General features: G+C 44.9%; 1 protein-coding gene across 7 annotated transcripts in view; it reads right to left on the minus strand.

Moving 5' to 3' along the window:
• The window catches only part of LOC121289965 (ankyrin-1-like), a 248871-nt gene that overhangs the window by 58867 nt on the left and 171261 nt on the right, over positions 1-18743 (minus strand). For 6 of the 7 annotated variants that reach the window (XM_041209988.1, XM_041209986.1, XM_041209983.1 and 3 more), the window contains 9 exons: positions 18434-18638; positions 16681-16777; positions 16055-16283; positions 14758-14883; positions 14009-14128; positions 13485-13569; positions 12469-12543; positions 9146-9277; positions 7601-7744 (listed from right to left, as the gene is read on the minus strand). In XM_041209988.1, the coding sequence (XP_041065922.1) occupies positions 7601-7744; positions 9146-9277; positions 12469-12543; positions 13485-13569; positions 14009-14128; positions 14758-14883; positions 16055-16283; positions 16681-16777; positions 18434-18638 (1213 nt within the window). Of the gene's footprint in view, positions 1-775; positions 1179-7600; positions 7745-9145; positions 9278-12468; positions 12544-13484; positions 13570-14008; positions 14129-14757; positions 14884-16054; positions 16284-16680; positions 16778-18433; positions 18639-18743 lie in introns of those variants that run through there. The other variant, XM_041209989.1, reaches the window with a different exon arrangement.

The following is an 18743-nucleotide window of genomic DNA, read 5'->3' on the forward strand; positions in this document are numbered from 1 at the left end:
GGCCTAATTTTAACACTGCTCACGACTTCTGCAAATCCACTAAGGGTTGTGAAAAGCAACTTCATTGAAAAGAAGTGACCTCCCTGCTGCAAAGCTCACCGCTATTGATCGCTGCCTAAGTTTGTGCCTTACAATATCCATAAATCTTCCTCTTTGCTTTCCTTTTCTGGCCTTTATGCAACAGTCGCTAGCATCTGGTTTTTGAGATGCAACTTACGATCATGGTACCTAATACATCAGTTCCCCCATTGAAATGGATACCAAGTTTCATCCACATCAGATCCACTGGAATTTCTAACTCCATTAAAGCCTCTGGACCTGATGGTACTCATTGTGTTGTCCTTCAGAAATGTGCCTTTGAGTGTCCCTGCTGTCCATTATGTTGCTCCTATCCCCACTTCCATATGGAGTGACAAGCTTTTGCTATGCTTACTGCCAGGTTACCTGTGCCTTTGTCAGCAGTTCTATGTGATGTACAAAGGTGACAGTGGAGACTATTTATTGGCTGAAAAGAATTTATTGGAGAAACTGCTTGTGGAAGCTAAGTAGCTTTGGAATGCACGAGTCCTTCTGCACTGATATGGTTACTATCCTGGAAACAGTTAGATGCTGTTTGGTGAAGCTGGACACATAGAATGACCAGTAATAAAGCCCAAAGATAGTCACTCGTGTTAGGAAAAAGTACTTACAACCCAGTCAATCAGCAAAATGGTTTTGCAGGTCGAGAATTTGATCAGACGCCTAATGAGTGTGATAATGAGAAACTTTGGATTCATTTTTGGTTGTTCTTGTTGTTTTAATAACCAGCTTGCTAGCTATTCAAATCCTTTGGGACAGGATCACTTATTTTGCTGGAGTTTAGTTTTGACAAGAACCTGTATCAATCATGTAAAAATTGTGAAGGGTTAAAGAGTTACATGATCAAAAAAACCCTTATATTTAGGAGAGCTGATACAGTTCTTGAAATGTATCACAATGCACTTGTGATTCAAGAAAATATCCACGACAACTAAATTAAACGAGGAATTTCTTTTCTCCCCCCAGACTCCAGCAAAATGTCGAACCCATTTTTCTTTGGCCTGGTTACGGATAGAGTAACTTTCTGAACGGATGGGGTCCATCGTCCCAATGCTGCTGGGATTAACAGCTCGCAAAGCTGCTAAAAAGATCATTCAACTCTGCGAGAAAAGAGAACAAGCAAACACATCAGACTGGTTCAGTTATAACACAAAGAAGTGCCCTGGTTTCTCTGCAAAAATAATGTCAGATGCATTCGACTCAGTTCATTTGAATTCCACTGCTTTTAAACAGCAGGAATGTCATTCAAGCTCCAGAATCACATGCATTGCTATGAGGAAAAAATTTCATGAATTTTAGACCCATGGGCAGGTAGACTTAGCTGACCTCACTGTGAACCTTCCAATTGCTGTTCATTAAAATGTTGAGCAGACACCCAAGTTCTGTTGGGGATCACATTGCACATTTCTTTAGGAGGAAGAGACTTCTACTGGGTAATTCTTCATGAAGAGGAATGTCCTCCAGTTGTGTCTTTCCACTCCAATGATGAATGGTGAGTTCTGAGGGTAGCTTTGTGCTTTGGAGTTGCATTCACTGATAAGTGGATAGTCAAGAGGCCAAACTCTCTACACTGAGCATCTTTGCCATCACAATATTTAAGAAAGAAGACAGAAGATGTCCAATAATATACCAGTCAGCTTAGCATCAGTGATAGGAAAGATAATGGAATCCCTACTAAAGGAAAAATTAGAAGGCATATAGAGACCAAAAATATAAGTATGACTAGTCAGCATGGATTTCAAAAGGTAAAGTTTTGGTGGACCAGTCTCATCGAATCCTTTGAAGTGATACCAAGAAGGCTAATTATGGGTAATGTAATAGATCTAGATTTCCAAAGGCCTTTGGTAAGATTCCACCATAACAGGGTGTTGAGTAAGGTCAACGCAGGCTGAGTCATAGCTAGCTAGCTGCAAGGCAGATGGTAGAGACTTGAATTAAAGAGCAGCTGTACAGAGTGGCAGAAGCTGACAAGTGGGGTCTCTCACAAGGATCATCCCTGAAAAATCAGGGGCAGAATTTTACATCCCGTGGGCGGGGCAGGCGTCCAACCCGATCGGGCGTAAACTGGCGCATGATGACGTTGGGTGAGTGTCCCGACATCATCGTGTGATATTTCGGTCAGCGGGCGCACTGCCAACTCTTGTGCGTGCCCGCCGATAATTCAGAGGCCTATTAAGGCCATTAATGTAGTAATTGATCTGGACTTTGAGCGTTACGATTGGTGGGGGTGGAGGTGGGGGCGGAGGGGGGGAGGGGGTGTGAATCGGCCAAGCGGCTTTCAGTTTTTTGGGGAAACCTCATCCAAGGGCGGGATGAGGTTTGTACAGCTACGATGTCCAGGCAAGTATATCCTTCTCCCTCAGTAAAACTGCTCTCCTTGCTTAGCTATTATGGGCTAAACTGGGCACACCAGCCTTTGTAGCATGGTGTTAGCAAAGAGAAATAGAGCCCCAGAGCTGAACGGGAACGATACCAGAAGCTCTCAGCTTCTCAGGATATGCAACTCGATGCCACGAAATACTTCTGATGCTGAGTTTACACCTCCTTTTTAACATTGGTTTCACTGGAATTGGCAGCACTACAATCATCTGAAGTAGCCCATTACAAAAGTGTGACACACTTTGAGGGGAAGCTGGGGGAAAGGCTAATAATATAGGCGGAGATGAGGAAGGCTCTAGTTGGTCAAGAACTGCTGCAGACCCTATGACGAAGGCCTGGCTTTGCTTGTCAGGCATGCTGCTGTGGTATTAACAGAATCATAAAGTGCAACAAAAGAAAGATTTATATATAGTTATCAATTTGCAATGAAATATTGCACAAATTTAATCAAATGGAAATTTTAAAATGCCAGTGAGATGTATGTGGCAGTTTTTTAGTGCACCACAGGTTCTTTTTGGCACCGTGCCTCTATACTGTCTGTTGCTGCAACAAGGCTAATGGGAAACACACTCCTCTGTCACCCATACAGTCTGTAGACTGGCCTTCCATATTCCATAGTGATGGCAAGAGGCTCACTTAAAAATGGTCTCAAAGAACCTGGTTGTATGAGCCCGAATACCCCATCAGCAACTTCCTCCAAATTTGGATGGTCTGAGGCCACAGCTTCATCAGTCTAGTAAAACACTTGACAGACACTTCATTTCATTGATTCTTACAGGTGCTGGCCTCATCACTCCATGAACACTAGACAAAGATAACTTCAGACTCACTGCCAGGCGTTGTTTGTTTGACAGGGTTCCTCTGAAAGTCAAAGGGAACTGGGATATACAATGGTGAGTGTGCTAACTCGTACTGGGACTGAAGTTGGCTCAGAGCAGAGAGAGGGGAGTATTTGCTGCACTGGCCAGTATCAAGGCTGATGTGGGGGCTGCTTACTTTACACAGTTAACCCAAAGGATCTTGTGATGGACCTAGAGAAGTTGGCTGAGCTCCTGTAATGTTCAATGTCACTGAATGATTCACAACATCTGATGTAAACCAAGAAGTGATCACTGGCTGCTTATGAGGTGCATACATTAACATTGACAAGTTATTACGGCTTCCTTTAATGAAGCTGATGTGGGTAATATTTTGTTTTGCCCTTTAGTTTGGTCTCAATGTTTACAACCTTCCCTTTTGCTAATAATGCACATCTATGCTCAAATTTATAAAAGGAAACTGTTCTCCATAGTCGAAATTATAATAATTGCAGGCATTCATAAGTTTTGATACAATTCCTAAATTACCTACTTTATTGAGTTAGTAAGGACTAATCGTGGAGCACAAGGAAAAGGAAGACATGAGGCTGATTTTAAGCAGCTGAAGTCGGCATTAAGAGGGTTGTAATGACTCACAATGGGATCAGTAGCCTTACTAGACTGTTCATCTCGATCAGAGGGTTTGCTGAGACATTCTTCAGCCTCACAACCTGCCTGCTTCTACCACTGGTTCACCAGGCAGGTTTAAATAATGCTCAGGGATCTCTCTGCTGCTGGGAAGGGCAGGGTGGTCAGTCCACTTCATTGGCTGGCTACCCAAATGTCAAAGTCAAGCCCTGGTGTCTGATAAGATAGAATGCTGTCCTTCAGATGGCATCTCCTGTCTTAGCCATGACCTGAGTGATTTGGCACCGGTGATAGTTGCTCTCATTAAAAACACTTTTCTACTTCAATGATATAGAGGAGGGATGTGAAATGGAACAAGGAGCAGTACCAACATGCACAGCAAACATTTTCCTCAAACAATAGATGTCCAATAAGCACCAGCGATTGAGTAAAAGAAGAAACATCCTGTAGACATTCGTTGCTTTGCAGGACTTTGAATTTCTAAAGGCTTTCATCTTTTGACTCAACGTAATGAGTCAACTCTGGAAATGGAATTTCTTCAGTTATCATGCAGGACAGAATCAGGGCAGAGACACTCCATCCCTCACAGCCAAACCTTGGTCTGGCCTATGTGTTTGTGAACAGCCTTGCATCCCCTTGCTGTTGCTATGGGGGACGGGGAGGAGAAGTTGACCCAGGTCAGGTAAATTAGAAAAGTTGGCACCACCAAGTGCCCTTGGGTGTATCCAAGGGGGTAGCAGCCCCAAGCCGCTCGCAGGCTGTTCAACCTGTGTTGCTGGGAAGAGTTCGAGTGGTCTTCAAATTGATAACTTAAAACAGTTTTTCTGTTTTATGTAAACACGGACAATTTGGTGAAGTATCTCTACCACCCTCGATTCTTGTCCACTCCTCATGATGACTATATTAAAGCAGAATTCAGTCACATGCAAGCAACTCCCAGCTTTCGGCCTCAACTTCATTGAATAACATCTCTTTCAGTATTTCTGGGGAAATTATGCATCGTATAAAATAGGATTTGGCATGATAAATCCATCTCATTTGTCCAAGGCATAAGGATCATTTTCCAATCAATTCCTAATCTTTACCTTTAGAAGGATTCCCCCACTCTCTGCCTACATGGAGCCTTCTTCATCATACAGGGTTCAGTAGGCAGCAAGAAATTCAGTGTAAGGCAAGGTTACAGACACCTCCACAATGCTGACAATACTGGCCGATGGCAGTTTGATTGAGGGTATGTTTGATATTAGATGAAATGAAAACCTTTCTGGACTCTCTATCATTAACATTGCCCACTTCCCACCTCTGTAATATTATCAATTACCAGTCTGTCCATTAGCTGCTCACACTCTCATCTATGGTTTTAATATCTCCAGACTTGACTATTCCAATGCTTTCCTATCTGGCCTCCTACCTCCCATCCTCCATAAACCCAGAAATCAGCCAAACCTCTGCTGTCCTTATCCTAACTCACACCAAGTCTCTTTCACTCTCATTAGCTCTGAATCCACCACACCAAATTAAAAATTCTCAGTCTCATGTTCAAATCCCTCAGTGGCATCACTCCCTCCCTATCTCCGCCAGCCCTACAACCCTCCAACATTTAAGCGTCCTTTTCATTTTGGCCTCTGGTGTATCCCTGACTTCCTTTGCTCACCATTGGTGGCTGTGCCTGCAGCTGTCTAAGCCTTCAGTTCTGGGACTCTCTCCCCAAACCTCACAACCTCGCCAACGAGCTCTCTTCCTTCAAGACACTCCTTAACACTTATCTCTTTGACTAAGCCTTCTGTCAGCCTTCTTTGGCTTGGTGTATATTTTTGTTGGATAACATCCCTTGGAAAGGTGCTATATAAATCCAGGTAGTTGTTGTTTACTGGCTGAGGATATGAAATGATAGTTTTGGCCTGAGGTATATGGAATCCTCCCATGTTTCCCTGTGTATGTGCTACGATGCAAATGTATGTTAGTGACGTGGTGGCTAAATAATGGAATAATGATAGTGAAAGCTGGGGAGATAGTCACAATCTCAGCTGCTATATTGGTTAGTCACCATCGTCTGATTAATAGAGAGGTCTTCAGTATAAGCTGCCTGGTTGCTGTTTGCAGGGAATTCCTAAACCTGAATGGATTTGTACTGGCGTACATAACAGCCAGTGAACCTCCAAGGTAATCCATTAAAGACTTTGAGGGCATATCAACATGATAAGGCTTGTAATAAACATGAGTGTCGGTGTTACAAGAGAGGCTCCATGGAGGAAAAGGCAAGGGAACTTTGAGAATTTTTGGGCACCTTTAGGTTTACCAAAAGCCATAAATAGCAACAAGGCTGTGCTTCCGATGTTGGGAGCGTAACCTGGTATTCCATAATTCCCTCGGAAAATGCGATCTGATCCGAGATGTAGAGATGGAGACAGTGGACATGCAGCGCAGGAGATGGTACAAAGCCAGATATTGTCATGGCATCAGAGATCAGAGCTAGAGAGGTGACAGAAAGTTTAAGTAGTTTCACCTTTGGCACAGGAAGCCAACTGCTGACAACCAGAAGGAAATGTTTGACAAGTACAGAACAATAAGAATTCAGCGAGAAACACAAAGATTATTTCTGGTTGCTTTACCATGTATTCTTGTGATCCCACTTTAGTGATACTGACGGACAGAAGGGGGCAGTCCAGAGTGGTTAGAGTGACCCCATCCCCCCCAACCCCCCCACACCCCCAAACAAAGACTGAAGGAGCTGCTTGGTACTCCAATTATTTACTACCCCATTAACCAGCAAAGTTATGTCCATGTGGAGTTGACAGGAAATCAGTTTCATGTGTATGGATTTCTTGCAGTCATGATGTTGAAATGTGGGGTCCTCCACAGTATCCCAACGGCAAAGACACTGAACATAAGGACTTCTTTTTAAAAATGTTACATTCCGGCCTGCAAATACTTCTCATAATCCCTCCGACCAGATGTTGGTTGCCAGTAAAGCTACAAGCAGCTGAGTTTGGTTAATCTGTTAATCTGTCCACATTCGCTGTTTTGAAGGAAGTAGATTGATAGATTTCATTGGAGCTGAGTTTTATTTGAAGACTGACTTAAAGACGTGCCAATAATTTACTGCTTCCCAGGCAATGCCTCCTGTCTCTGATTTGTCAAACCAGTATCTTAAAAAAAAACAATAAGATAAAAAGCAAAATACTGTGGATGCTGGAAATCTGGAACAAAAACAGGAAGTGCTGGAAAGAGGTCTTCCAGCATTTTCTGTTTTTGTCTTAAAAACAGTGACTCGTTGGTGCAGTTTTTCATTCTAACACCCTGTAGACAATTTAGAGTTTGGACTATGTCCGTGTCTAATCGCTTGGAAGGACTATAATGTGAGGCAAGTTTACAAAGCAGGGTGGAAAATTGCAGACTGCTGCCTCTTTAGGGCTTTTCAAGGCCTGTTTAAAACACGGTTCTGACTTCCATACAGTCGTATTGTGAAGAATATATAAATGCATTCAGTACGCAGGCAACTGAATGTCGAGGATTAAACTGTTTCAAGTGCTTCCTTCACTGTGCACCTTCAAATGGTGACAGCCCACGATCTGTGCTTTGTAGCCTTTCAGAGACAGGGACTTGGATCAAATTTACAGCTTTTGCAAGTGAAGAACTGGAAAAAAGGGACCAAAAAACAGTCGGCAGATGAGAAATGTAGTGGAATTTCTGCTTACCATTTACGGCAGGAGACAAGCTGTGATCTGTTTCCATATGTCTTTTGTTCTCTTTCAGAGTTTGGCTGTTTAGATTGGATCCCTCCAGCATGCTCACTATGTCATTTCTGTCAATATTCTTCAGAGCTGAATGCAAACTTTCCACTAGCAAGACAGAAGCATCGGGGTCAAGATACAGAAAGATAACAATACTCAGTCCTTTCACCCTACTCATTTATCGGTAGAGTTCAAAGTACTAGGAAAAAGCCCATCCTCTTTTCATGCTTACTAGCTCCTCAGTCTCCTCTCCCCAGGAACTCGTTCTTGAGCCTTTTAGCACCGTCCACTTTATTGACCGCATCTGGGTATTGTTATAAACTTTAAAAAATTCTGCCTGACTTTCTGTATTCCTCTGAACCTCGTACTTGTTGCCAACCCATTCTCCCTTTCCTATGCTCATTCGCTCGCGAATTACTCACGAGTGCTCTTCAGAATAGCACCTCATCAAAGAAGAGCAAATTCTTTACTCTCATGTATGATCAATCCAATGATGATTCTTCTTGATTGACACATGTTTAGGTCAGATATACCACGCTGGAGGACAAAGCTCCCACTAACCCAACCCTTGACCACACAGATGTTCAATATGCCTGGCCTATGCTCAGCATCCCCTGCAGGCTTTCCAATCAATCCTATACAGCTGTTTTTCTGACATTTATTTATCTGCCAGATATATAACGCAGTCTCGGTAGCACAGAACTTGAGTATCGCTGAAAAAAACAGACATGCTGTCGAAGCTTTTAATCTTGCACTTATCAAGACGGATGCAAGAATACAAAATTTGGAAGCGAGCAACAATTTATGCTGCGCGAGAGAAGGGTGCCGATTGCTTGGCGAGTGGTTTCTGATTGGTCAAGGTGTTGCCATGGAGAACGCGCCAGGAAACGTTATAACCCAAGCTTTTGTTTAAATTCAAAAATGGCAAGTCAACCCTGATTGGTCGAGGTGTACATCTTTATAAGATATATATAAAATATATATCTGTATATAAAATATATATGCACCATTATATTTCGGACTGGATCTATTCAGCTTAGTTTGCAGTTTATGTATAAGGATTCGATCAAACCCATTTAACCTCATTTATACTCAGATGGATAAGCAAAGCTCCATATGACTCATCAGTCCCCATACCTCTGTCATTCAGCCCTGGTCTGTTTGTTTCAGACAGTAGCCCTGACATCAGCTGACAATCCCATGGCCTGCTGACCCCCCACCATCCCTGCTCCAGCAATGGAAGCACCAATGGATCCTGTGGACAATTCGATCAGCTCGGTCAACACTTATAGTTAGGGACATCAGTGCAGAGCCTGATCAAATATCTATCCAGTTCCCTTCACCACACAGAATTGACTGCTTTAGCTGGGTGTCTTTTTGACATTCTAACTTCTGTCCAAAAAAATAAGCTCCTTTTAAATTCTGCTCTCGTGCCTTTTTATGAATTTGCCCACTTGGTTTTTACTTTGACACAATTTAGCAGTGGTAGCGGTTTTATTCTGAACCTACTTTTGGCCCTCTTTCCCTCATGGCTGGTCCACAGATTGAGAAGTGCCGCACTCTGCTCCAGCAACGAGTTGGGATTTTCCACCCGGATCTTGTTGATGTCATCGACGGAGAATTGTAGCTCTCTTGCCAACTCTGCAACGGACAGGTGAAGATGAATGGTTAGTTACTACAACATATAGAGAAAAGCTCTCTGTCAACCAGACTGAGCACTGCCACTGGGAACATTTACTAATACTGTGTCGGCAGGAGAGACGCTGAGGGGCTGTGCAACCCTTCCAATCAAGTGGGGTATTGTCAATGGGACATTGACTCAATGCCCAAAGGAGCAGCAGCAGAGGCTTCACTTCTCCCTCGAGGCCTCTTCCTTACCCCCCTCAGTTGAGATGAGAACACAAAATGTTACAAATACAACAAGGGTCCATCAGGATCTGAGAAACGAGAGGTTCATCTTCAGGGCTGAAGGTCTTTGTGATCAACCTCTCTGCTTTCTTTTCAGCCAATTGATCGATTATGGATGGGTCCTATATTTCCAGCATTTCCATGTTTTATTTCAGGTTTGCAGTATTAATAATTTTGATTTGGAGGAAATGTTTGAAGATGGATGACACCCCTGAACTCTGCTTCAACAAGGGAAGCACCTCCTCACTCTGCAGCTGCTCTTTCAAGAGATGTGTTGTTTTAAAATCCATACTCAGGGCAGTGTCATATATGGCATGGCTGGCATGGATTGGTCAGCCCTAGTTTCCCTTAAGATGGGGGTGGTGGGCTTTCTGGAACTGTTGCTGCTCCCTAGCGCTGCTAGGGAAGGAGCGCCAAGATTATGACAGAGCGATGATGAAGGAATGGAGTTATATGTCCCAGGTGGGCTGGTGTGTGACTTGGAAGGGAATTTGCAGGTGGTGGTGCTCCCATGTGCCTGCTTCCCTTGTCCTTCTGGGCTGCAGAGGTTTGGATTGGATTGGATCTGATCTCTCCATCAAGAAACGTCTTCTCTTTAGACTTGCCACCCCAGCAGATGCCAAGCAGTGATGAGGTACTGTCCACACTGGAGGGTAAGGGAGGCCCAAGTAAACCTGAACTCCTGCTGAACACCAGCAGAGATCTGCCTGCCAGCTACTCTCTTGTCTGGACAGCAACACTGAGCATGAGGCAACAAAATAAAAAAGGGAAACAAGGAGAATCTCGACAATAACACAATGAGTAGAACTTGTCAGGTGTGTGATCCTTCACTTAGACACCGTGTCAAAATTCCATTAGCAAAATCAGAGCAGGCAGCTCAAGTTGATGAGCTAGCACTGGTGAAGGCATGATGGGCTGAATGGCCTGCCTTTGTGTTTCTCTTTCCTGAAGTGTTATTTGCTGCTCAGGCGATGTGACTCTCGAACTCTTTCACGAGATGCCACAAGAGTTGCTACGTGAGCTGCCACTCACACCACAAGAGTGACTTGGGGTGGATGTCTGAGTTAGTCTTACTCTGTCTTCAGGAAAGATATCCCTTCCACATTTGTGGCATATTGTAAAAGTACCTGCAAGAGGTTACTGATTTTTTTATGTTTTTGGCTATCAGGTTCACTTTGTCTGGCTAGCTGCGCCCTTGACGTTACACATGAGTTGGTGCTTGAAACAACAGAGGCAGAAAGAGACTGATTAACTGGACAAAAACTGGTGGTTTATTGGAACTAAGAACTGAGCACTAACACCATGTGTGCTTCTTCCATCACTTCCAGCTCTAGACTCACAGTTACCCAGGAAGCCCGTGCTGTGTAGCGATTGGTCAATGCAGTCACATGGTCAACTAACCACATTGTCTTCAAGGTACATAGCACTCCACTTTACCACATGCCTGCCCACACTGCTTTAAATTAAACCTTCCAAGGGATGCAGCAGTTCCCAAGTTAAGTTTGTGCCAAGATGGATGAGACCCACATGAAATGTGTGCAAAAGTGAGCACACTTAGCTGTGCTCCTGAAACGAACACACGTTTTCTTCATCAGTGGCAGTTTATCGAGATCCTGTAGCCATTAGTGGTTGTTTAGCAAGAGCTTTTCATTATCAGTGCTTGTTAACAAGGTTTAGTAGTCATGTGTGGATGTAAGAGCTATAAAAGGTGCTGCAAACTGTGGATTTTTGCAAAGATTTCCTGGCTGACTCGAGAACTTCTCCCGGGTATGCTTGAATAAAGATTTTTTATTTACTTGGACCCCCTCAGCCTCCAAAGTGGCTGTTTTTCTCCACAACAGGTGGGGGCCTCCCCCTCGAATGGGCATACTAAGGTGAAACCCACCTGGTGGATTTACACCTGCTATTGTTTGTGGTTTACCCAAAGCTCAAAACCTACAGAGTCCCAGGCTCACTCTTTCGGAGCTCGATATTTAACAAAAGAGTGGTGCAGAAACCAGTTAATCACACATAGGTATGAATGGCCATCAGCTATCACTCATTATATAGCGATGGCTTTGGACTCCCAAACCATTCTGGGTGGACAAAGCAGTTGATCAAATGACTAGAACTGACTTCAGATCACAAATCCGTTTGTTCCGAGAACCAGAGAGAAACTGGTCAGTCTATGTAGAACGCCTGGTGCAGGATATCAGCAGCATAAAAAAGCAGTAGACACATGTCTTTTTAAACCTGGACACTGCTATATCTTAAAAGTCTCCCAGCCTGGTTCCTATTGCATATCCAGCTGTACAGAAACTTGACCTCCTGGGAAGAAAACAACAAGTAACCAGCTTTGGCACCCGCTGAACAATCTATCTCTTTTGAGGGAGTCCTGCAACAAGTCTGATATATGACACGACCTATTTGAATCAACCTAGACTAACCCTGCAGGACTGATAATGCCTTTTTCAATGGGCCCACAATGTGTTTCTTCCTAAGACAAGCCAAAACACAACTTACAAAACCATTCCTTTGATAGCAATTGGTAAAAGTGCACTATCTTCTTGAACTGTATCTTTCTTGTGTGCATGTGTACGTGCATGCGATGTAGCATTTAGACTTTCGGAGTGAATGTATGAACAAATAATCCTCTTTATTTAAACCACGAAAACTTGCTGCTGGTTTTTAAATTGACCAAAAACACAGGGGTTAAGAAACACATGCATCTTCCTTTTCAAAAAACACATTGATTACAGACAGCAAGGGAAAGGGATTCGGGGTTTCAGTCTCTCTCTCACCTCAGTCTGGAACACATGGATATGATCAGTATGTTTGAAACAAAGGTGAAAGCACAAGTCAATGAAAGGGTTGAGCTTTGAGAAGCAAGGACAATCGAAATGCTTCAGTCACTCAGAAATTCAGAATCATGAACATGAACTCACCAGCCCAGCTTAGGCCAAGTTGCTCAGCAATCAGAGACATCTTCATTTCTGCACGCTCTCGAGCACTCAGGGAAGCTGTAACATTTCCAAACACAGCCGTTAGAACATTTCCTCCTTATTTAACATCTCTGCAGCGAGAAACTAGTCGCTTGCCTTGACTCTCACTGAATAACATAGAGGCTTCAGTGCATTTTTGCCTCTATGGTGCTCTGCCCTGGGGACTACCATGTTGGGAGCAAGTCCTGCCAAGAGTCTATCTGTAAAATTCAATGAAAATCTCAAAGCTGCTTTATATGCTTGTTTCATAAGATCTGCATTTATCTGTCCAACTCTTGCATTATGACCTTCAGTTGGCCAGTGTAGGGACTGCGGACTAATAATGCTGAGTTAATTCTGATGACCATTTGTACCACAGATAAAGGAACCACTCTCTTGAATGAGTGAAGCAAACATCTTTAATTTGAGAAGGGGAAAATAAAGCTCCACGCCTTATCCAAGTTTGCTGTGACCTGGTGAAAGGTTTGTTAATTTACTTGCGTAATTATAAATAAATGAAAAAAAAACAGTTTTTCCATCGCTTTTTGTGGAGGGAAAGTTTAATACACAGCTTTAGTAGTGAGAGAGGCCAAGAGAAGAGAGCACTGTTGGGGCATGGGAGAGAGAGATAGAGAGATTTGGAAGAGAATAGACAGAAAGGAGAAGTGGTGAAGAAAGAGGATTGAAGCTAGTACATAAAGAGAGAGACTAAGTTAGGCTTCCCAGTTGACTGCTTGTGGTTAAAATTCTCACAAATCTCCGAGCAATGGAAAAGTTTGGAGACCTCGGGCAGTAAAGTGGATGATACTGATTCAGCTGCTTGTTCACATCTATCCTGTGTTTCATCTTCATTCATTGAGCCTACGCATTAACCCACAAGGTGCCCATTTCCAACACTTTCCAAACTAAGCATGGCTCCTGTTTTAAGGGGGGGGGGGTGACATACGCTTGAAAAGAAGATAAAGCAGCTGGTTCCATACCCATTGCTGGCTCATTCGGTGTACTGTATCGTTCACGCAGAGCGAGTGGAGTCAGGTTCCTCCGCCGTTCATCACTGCTGTCCACCTGGAGGAGAAAGAATTCATTTCAAGTTACAGCAGACAAACATTTTTACGTTCGTTCACAGGATTTGGGTGTCGCTGGCTGGGCCAGCATGTATTGCCCAGCCTTAAATGCCCCTTGAGCTATCTTCTTGAACCGCTGCAGTCCTTGTGGTGTAGGTACACCCACAGTGCTGTTAGGGAGGGAGTTCCAGGATTTTGACCCAGCGACAGTGAAGGAACGGCGATACCTGAAGTTAGGATGGTGTGTGGCTTCGAGGGGAACTCAGTGATGTCCCCCATGCATGTGATATCCCATGTGTGAAGAGTGGGGGACAGGGGGAAGAGCACCCATGATGATTGCGCTGAAGGTGGTGTACTGACTATGATTAAGTAGTGGGAGTTCAACCCGAGGTGCTCTGCAAGTTCCAATCTACATCCCCTGTGTATAGACGCTACTTTACCTTTGTGCAAGGAGGCATGGTGATATTCAGGTTACAGATGATTTGTTGTAGATCTTCGTATTTAGTTGGCTTACGGAGAAAGGAAATGTGAGCAGTATGGTCTTTGTTGAGATCTCTCACCTGGACAAGAGAAATGAACGATTAAGAATTAATTCAAGGACATTGTCCAAACCTGGAAATATTACGACCCCAAAGCTCTGAACCATGAATTTTGCTCCAATCACCTTAAGTCAGAAATGTGAGAGGAGGAAAAGCTTTTTCACACGGTCAGTGGTTAGGATCAGGGATGCACTGCCTGGGAGTGGGGAAGAGGCAGGGTCAATCGGGGTGTTCAAAAGGGAACTGGATTATTATCTGAAGAGAAAAACATCTGCAGGGGAGTGGGAGTAGCTGAGTAGCTCTTGCAGGGTCAGCACGGACATGACAGGCCAAATGGCCTCTTTCTATGCCGAGGGGGATTTGAATGTCATCTTTCGGGTATTCGCAGGCACATAATAGGTCCGGCAATGCTCTTTGAGCAGATGTAGGAGTGGAGAACATGTGGTCACAGTTTAATGTTCAGAGCGTACAGGGAGAATGGGAAATCAAGGCAGCGTAGCGATTATAGTAACACACTGTTCGAACTCTGGAACAGAATACCTTGCAGGGGCAGAATTCCCAGGCCAGACCCCGCACTGTTCATACATGGACGTGTGACAATGACAAGCCTTCCTGCACCAGATTCACACGGCAATTCCATCCAAACTAACCTTTATGGCAATGGGAAGGCGATTTTCCTTAAAGGAATGGAAATTAAAGCAGCGCTGCTGCCCTGTTTTTCTCACGGGCACAATGTTGCCGGAACATTCCACGTACAACGGCATTCCCTCCAGGACCTGAGTAAGGGAGAGAGAAAAAAAAACCACAGGAACAAGTGTGGCAGTAACATGCAGAAAATGAAAGATTTGCTTGAAATTGTAGTGTAACGAGAGAGCCTTCCCCTTCCCCCTGCTATCACTGAGCAGCGGAACGTGCTGTGGTACTCTACTCATTTACAACCTCGCTCTAAGGCATGACTGCGTAATCTAGGTTATGGCTCAGGGCATTAGACAGGAGTCTTATTCGTCCATTCGAGCGGATGTAAAAAGTCTCAAGGGACTGTGCAATTTCCCAATATCCCTGATAACGTTCCTGACTCAATCAATATGACCAGAAGCAGGTTTGCCGGCTGTGAGCTGTTCCGGTGAGCAATTGGTGGCTGAGTTAGTTAGCAACCACGCAACACTGAATGCACTTCAAAAGGAATCCATTGGCCGGGGAATGTCTCTGAGGATGTGGGAAGGGGAGGAATAAATGCATGTTCCAACCTTTACACGTGGAATTTGCACTGTCCTGAAAGTTGACCAGGCCAACGAAACAGCATCTGTCCTCTTGGAGGCACAGCCAACAAAGCGGATTCCAGTCAAATTCAGGAAAACGCATTGCCACTTTCACATCACAGAATTCAGTCAGCACAGCTGCTCAGCAGTTTGCTGGCCGCACACAGAACTGTCTTGACTTTGCTGGTCTCTTGGTTTTTCTGTCATTTGCAGTTTGGTGGCTGAACGCGCCACACTGGAGAGATGGCGGACGCGTACTGGCTGACATCACGCCACTCCATGCCTGGACTGCAAGGCTCTCCACTGACTCACCATCCATTGCTAACACCCACACTGAGGGCGCCTGCAAACCCAGTGTGTCAAGGTGTAACATCAGAAGGAGACACGAAACTAGCCCCAGTGGTTTCTTAAAGGGGTTTGGACGCCCTTTTCAAAAAAAAAATGTACAGTTACCAAATTGCCCTCTTTAAAATGGGCCTGGATGTCAAGGCTCCCGCTTGAAGAGGTCCCCTGTGCTAACATTGTTTAAAATGGGCCCTTGTATTGTCAGGGGGGAATGAAATCAGTGCTTTTTTGCTCGCTGCCCTCATGCTTTATAGACCAAACGAAACGGAGGCAAGCGAGCTGTCAAGAGCGGATTTAACATGTCAATCGACCCTTGAAGGTAAGGGCGGCAGAGCAGTCAAACCTCAATATCTCGGCTTCTTGCCACCTCTGTGAAGTTCTCATGTTGCTCCAGGGTCTTGTCCACCTTGTCGTCGCTCATGCAGTAACATCGTAGCCGGCCATCTCTCCCATCGTGCATCTTGGCAAACACAACAAACTTGGCCATGTAAGGCACAGCCATCAACTCATTGTAGAGCTGAGTGGCAAAGTTCACCGCTTCTGCTGTTCGGGGGCAGTCAGCCAGCCAGAACCTGCAGGGGAAATGGCACCAAGTTACAACCGTGGCACAAGGGCAGCCGCATCGCCATGTTTGTAAAAACGGCGGGGGTGGGGGGGGGTGGTGGTGGTGGTGGTGGTGGTGGTGGTGCAAGTTCCATTTGAAAACCTTCCTCTCCGCCATTCAGAAACTCAGGCACAACCAGAACAGGAAACTCTGGACGAGTAAAGTGGAAGTGCTCGGAGTGGTGAACAGTCCCGCCCTATTCAGCTCAAGTGAGGCAGGAGGTGGAACATTGAGCAAGGGACAGTGCACGAGTGAAGGCTTCCATGTCTGAATCAGGAGGGACACGGTGAGAGCTCTTGTTTACACAATGGGAGAATGGGAGTAACCGTGAAGGTCTTGCGCTGTTGAAGGTCAATGTCTCTTACCTTGCGGATACATTGGTGGTAAAGTTTGCACAGTCGTTTGCGTGGGTTAGTTTGGTCGTTCCTGTGATATCTTCCCATTGAGCACTGCCAGTTCCTCCTGTCGGGAAAGCACACCAATTGAAGTTTCACTCAGACGCCGGCCAATGAGATTGACACAATAATCTCAGTCAAATGTTCATTACTGGGACGATGGGGGAGATGTTGAATTATGGCTTCCTTGTCTCAGCAATATACCACCACCCCCCCATATTAGTCACAGTCATAGAGGTCTACAGCACATAACAAGGCCCTTCGGCCCTTCCAGTCTGTGCTGGTCAAACAAGCACTTCACTATTCTAACCCCATTTTCCAGCACTGGGCCCATAGCCTTGTATGTCAGGGCATCGCAAGTGCCCATCCAAATACTTCTCCAATGTTATGAGGGTTTCTGCCTCTACCACCCTTTCAGGCAGTGAGTTCCAGATTCCCACCACCCTCTGGGTGAAAAAATTCTTCCTCACATCCCCTCTAAACCTCCTGCCCCTTACCTTAAATCTATGCCCCCTGGTTATTGATCCCTTCACCAAGGGGAAAAGTTCCTTCCTGTCTACCCTATCTATGCCCCTCATAATTTTATATACACCTCAATCATGTCCCCCCTCAATCTCCTTTGCTCCAGGGAAAATAACCCCAGTCTATCCAATCTCTCCTCATAACTAAAACTCTCCAGCCCAGGCAACATCCTGGTAAATCTCCTCTGCTCTCTCTCTAGTGCAATCACATCCTTCCTATAATGTGGATTCCAGAACTGCATACAATACTCTATCTGTGGCCTAACCAGCATTTTATACAGTTCCAGCATAACCTCCCTGCTATTATATTCTATGCCTCAGCTAATAAAGGCAAGTATCCCATATGCCTTCTTAACCACCTGATCTACCTGTCCCACTACGCTATGGGACTGGTGGACATGCACACCAAGGTCCCTCTGATCCTCGGTACTTCCCAGGGTCCTACCATTCATGGTGCATTCCCGTGCCTTGTTCATCCTGCCCAAGTGCATCACCTCACACTTATCCAGATTAAATTCCATTTGCCACTGATCAGCCCATCTGACCAGCCTGTCTATATCCTCCTGTAATCTAAGGCTATCCTCCTCATTACTTACCACCCCACCAATTTTCATGTCATATAATGTTTTTTTTTGACCAGTGACTACCAAAGTTGTAAGAGTTTGTTGCGGGCCTTCTGTAGTTGATCATCATATAGGAGGGCCACAAACCAGGCATTCTTGTTTGGTTTGTTGATAACACTAAGCTCTCTCGTCAGCTGATTGGTATCAGGGCAGATTGTCAGTACTCGGAGGGAGCAGGGCAGTTTCTCCTCATCTACTCTATCATAACTCTGTACATCTCCATTCAATCTCCCCTTTAACCCCTCCGCTTCCCATATAACTGAAGTCCCTTGGCCCAGCACTATTCTCGTAATCCTCCTCCACATGCTTTCCAAGGCCTTGACATCCTTCCTCAAGTACGGCATCCAGAATTGGACACAATACCCTAGTCGGTGGTGTGGAAAGGCCTAGCATATTTTGCTTCTTCCCTGCTCTGAGCGAGGCCAGGAAACTCATGAGGTAGGAAATGCAAAGCAGGGAAGGGTACTCTGGCACATGCGCTGGTGCCTAATGGCGTTCATTTCAGGGCGTTAATCCTAGCGCGTGGGATTGCAGGGTAAGGCAAAGGATTCCACAAGAGAGTTAGATGAATTTGCAGACCGATAACACTGCACAGCAGCCGGAGGCTGGTCGCATCTCCTTCACTGGTGTCCCGTGGATTGTTCCTCCAAGATGGAGGCAATGGAATCCTAATGCCTATCGGGATGTGGAACTTCCTCCTCCTGGGCTCCACAGTGACAATCGGACTGAAGGTTGCTTGGTTGCCCAGTAACTTTGTCACCAACTCATCAGGGATAGGCTGTGCCTGCAGGAGAAAAGAGCAACCCAGAGTTCAAACCAAAAAGGGTGCACGACAACAGTCCCACAATAAGCAAAATTCAAAGCTGGAATGTACCCAGGAGCGACACTA

This window comes from Carcharodon carcharias, chromosome 17 (genome assembly GCF_017639515.1).
Source record: "Carcharodon carcharias isolate sCarCar2 chromosome 17, sCarCar2.pri, whole genome shotgun sequence".
Lineage (NCBI taxonomy): Eukaryota > Metazoa > Chordata > Chondrichthyes > Lamniformes > Lamnidae > Carcharodon > Carcharodon carcharias.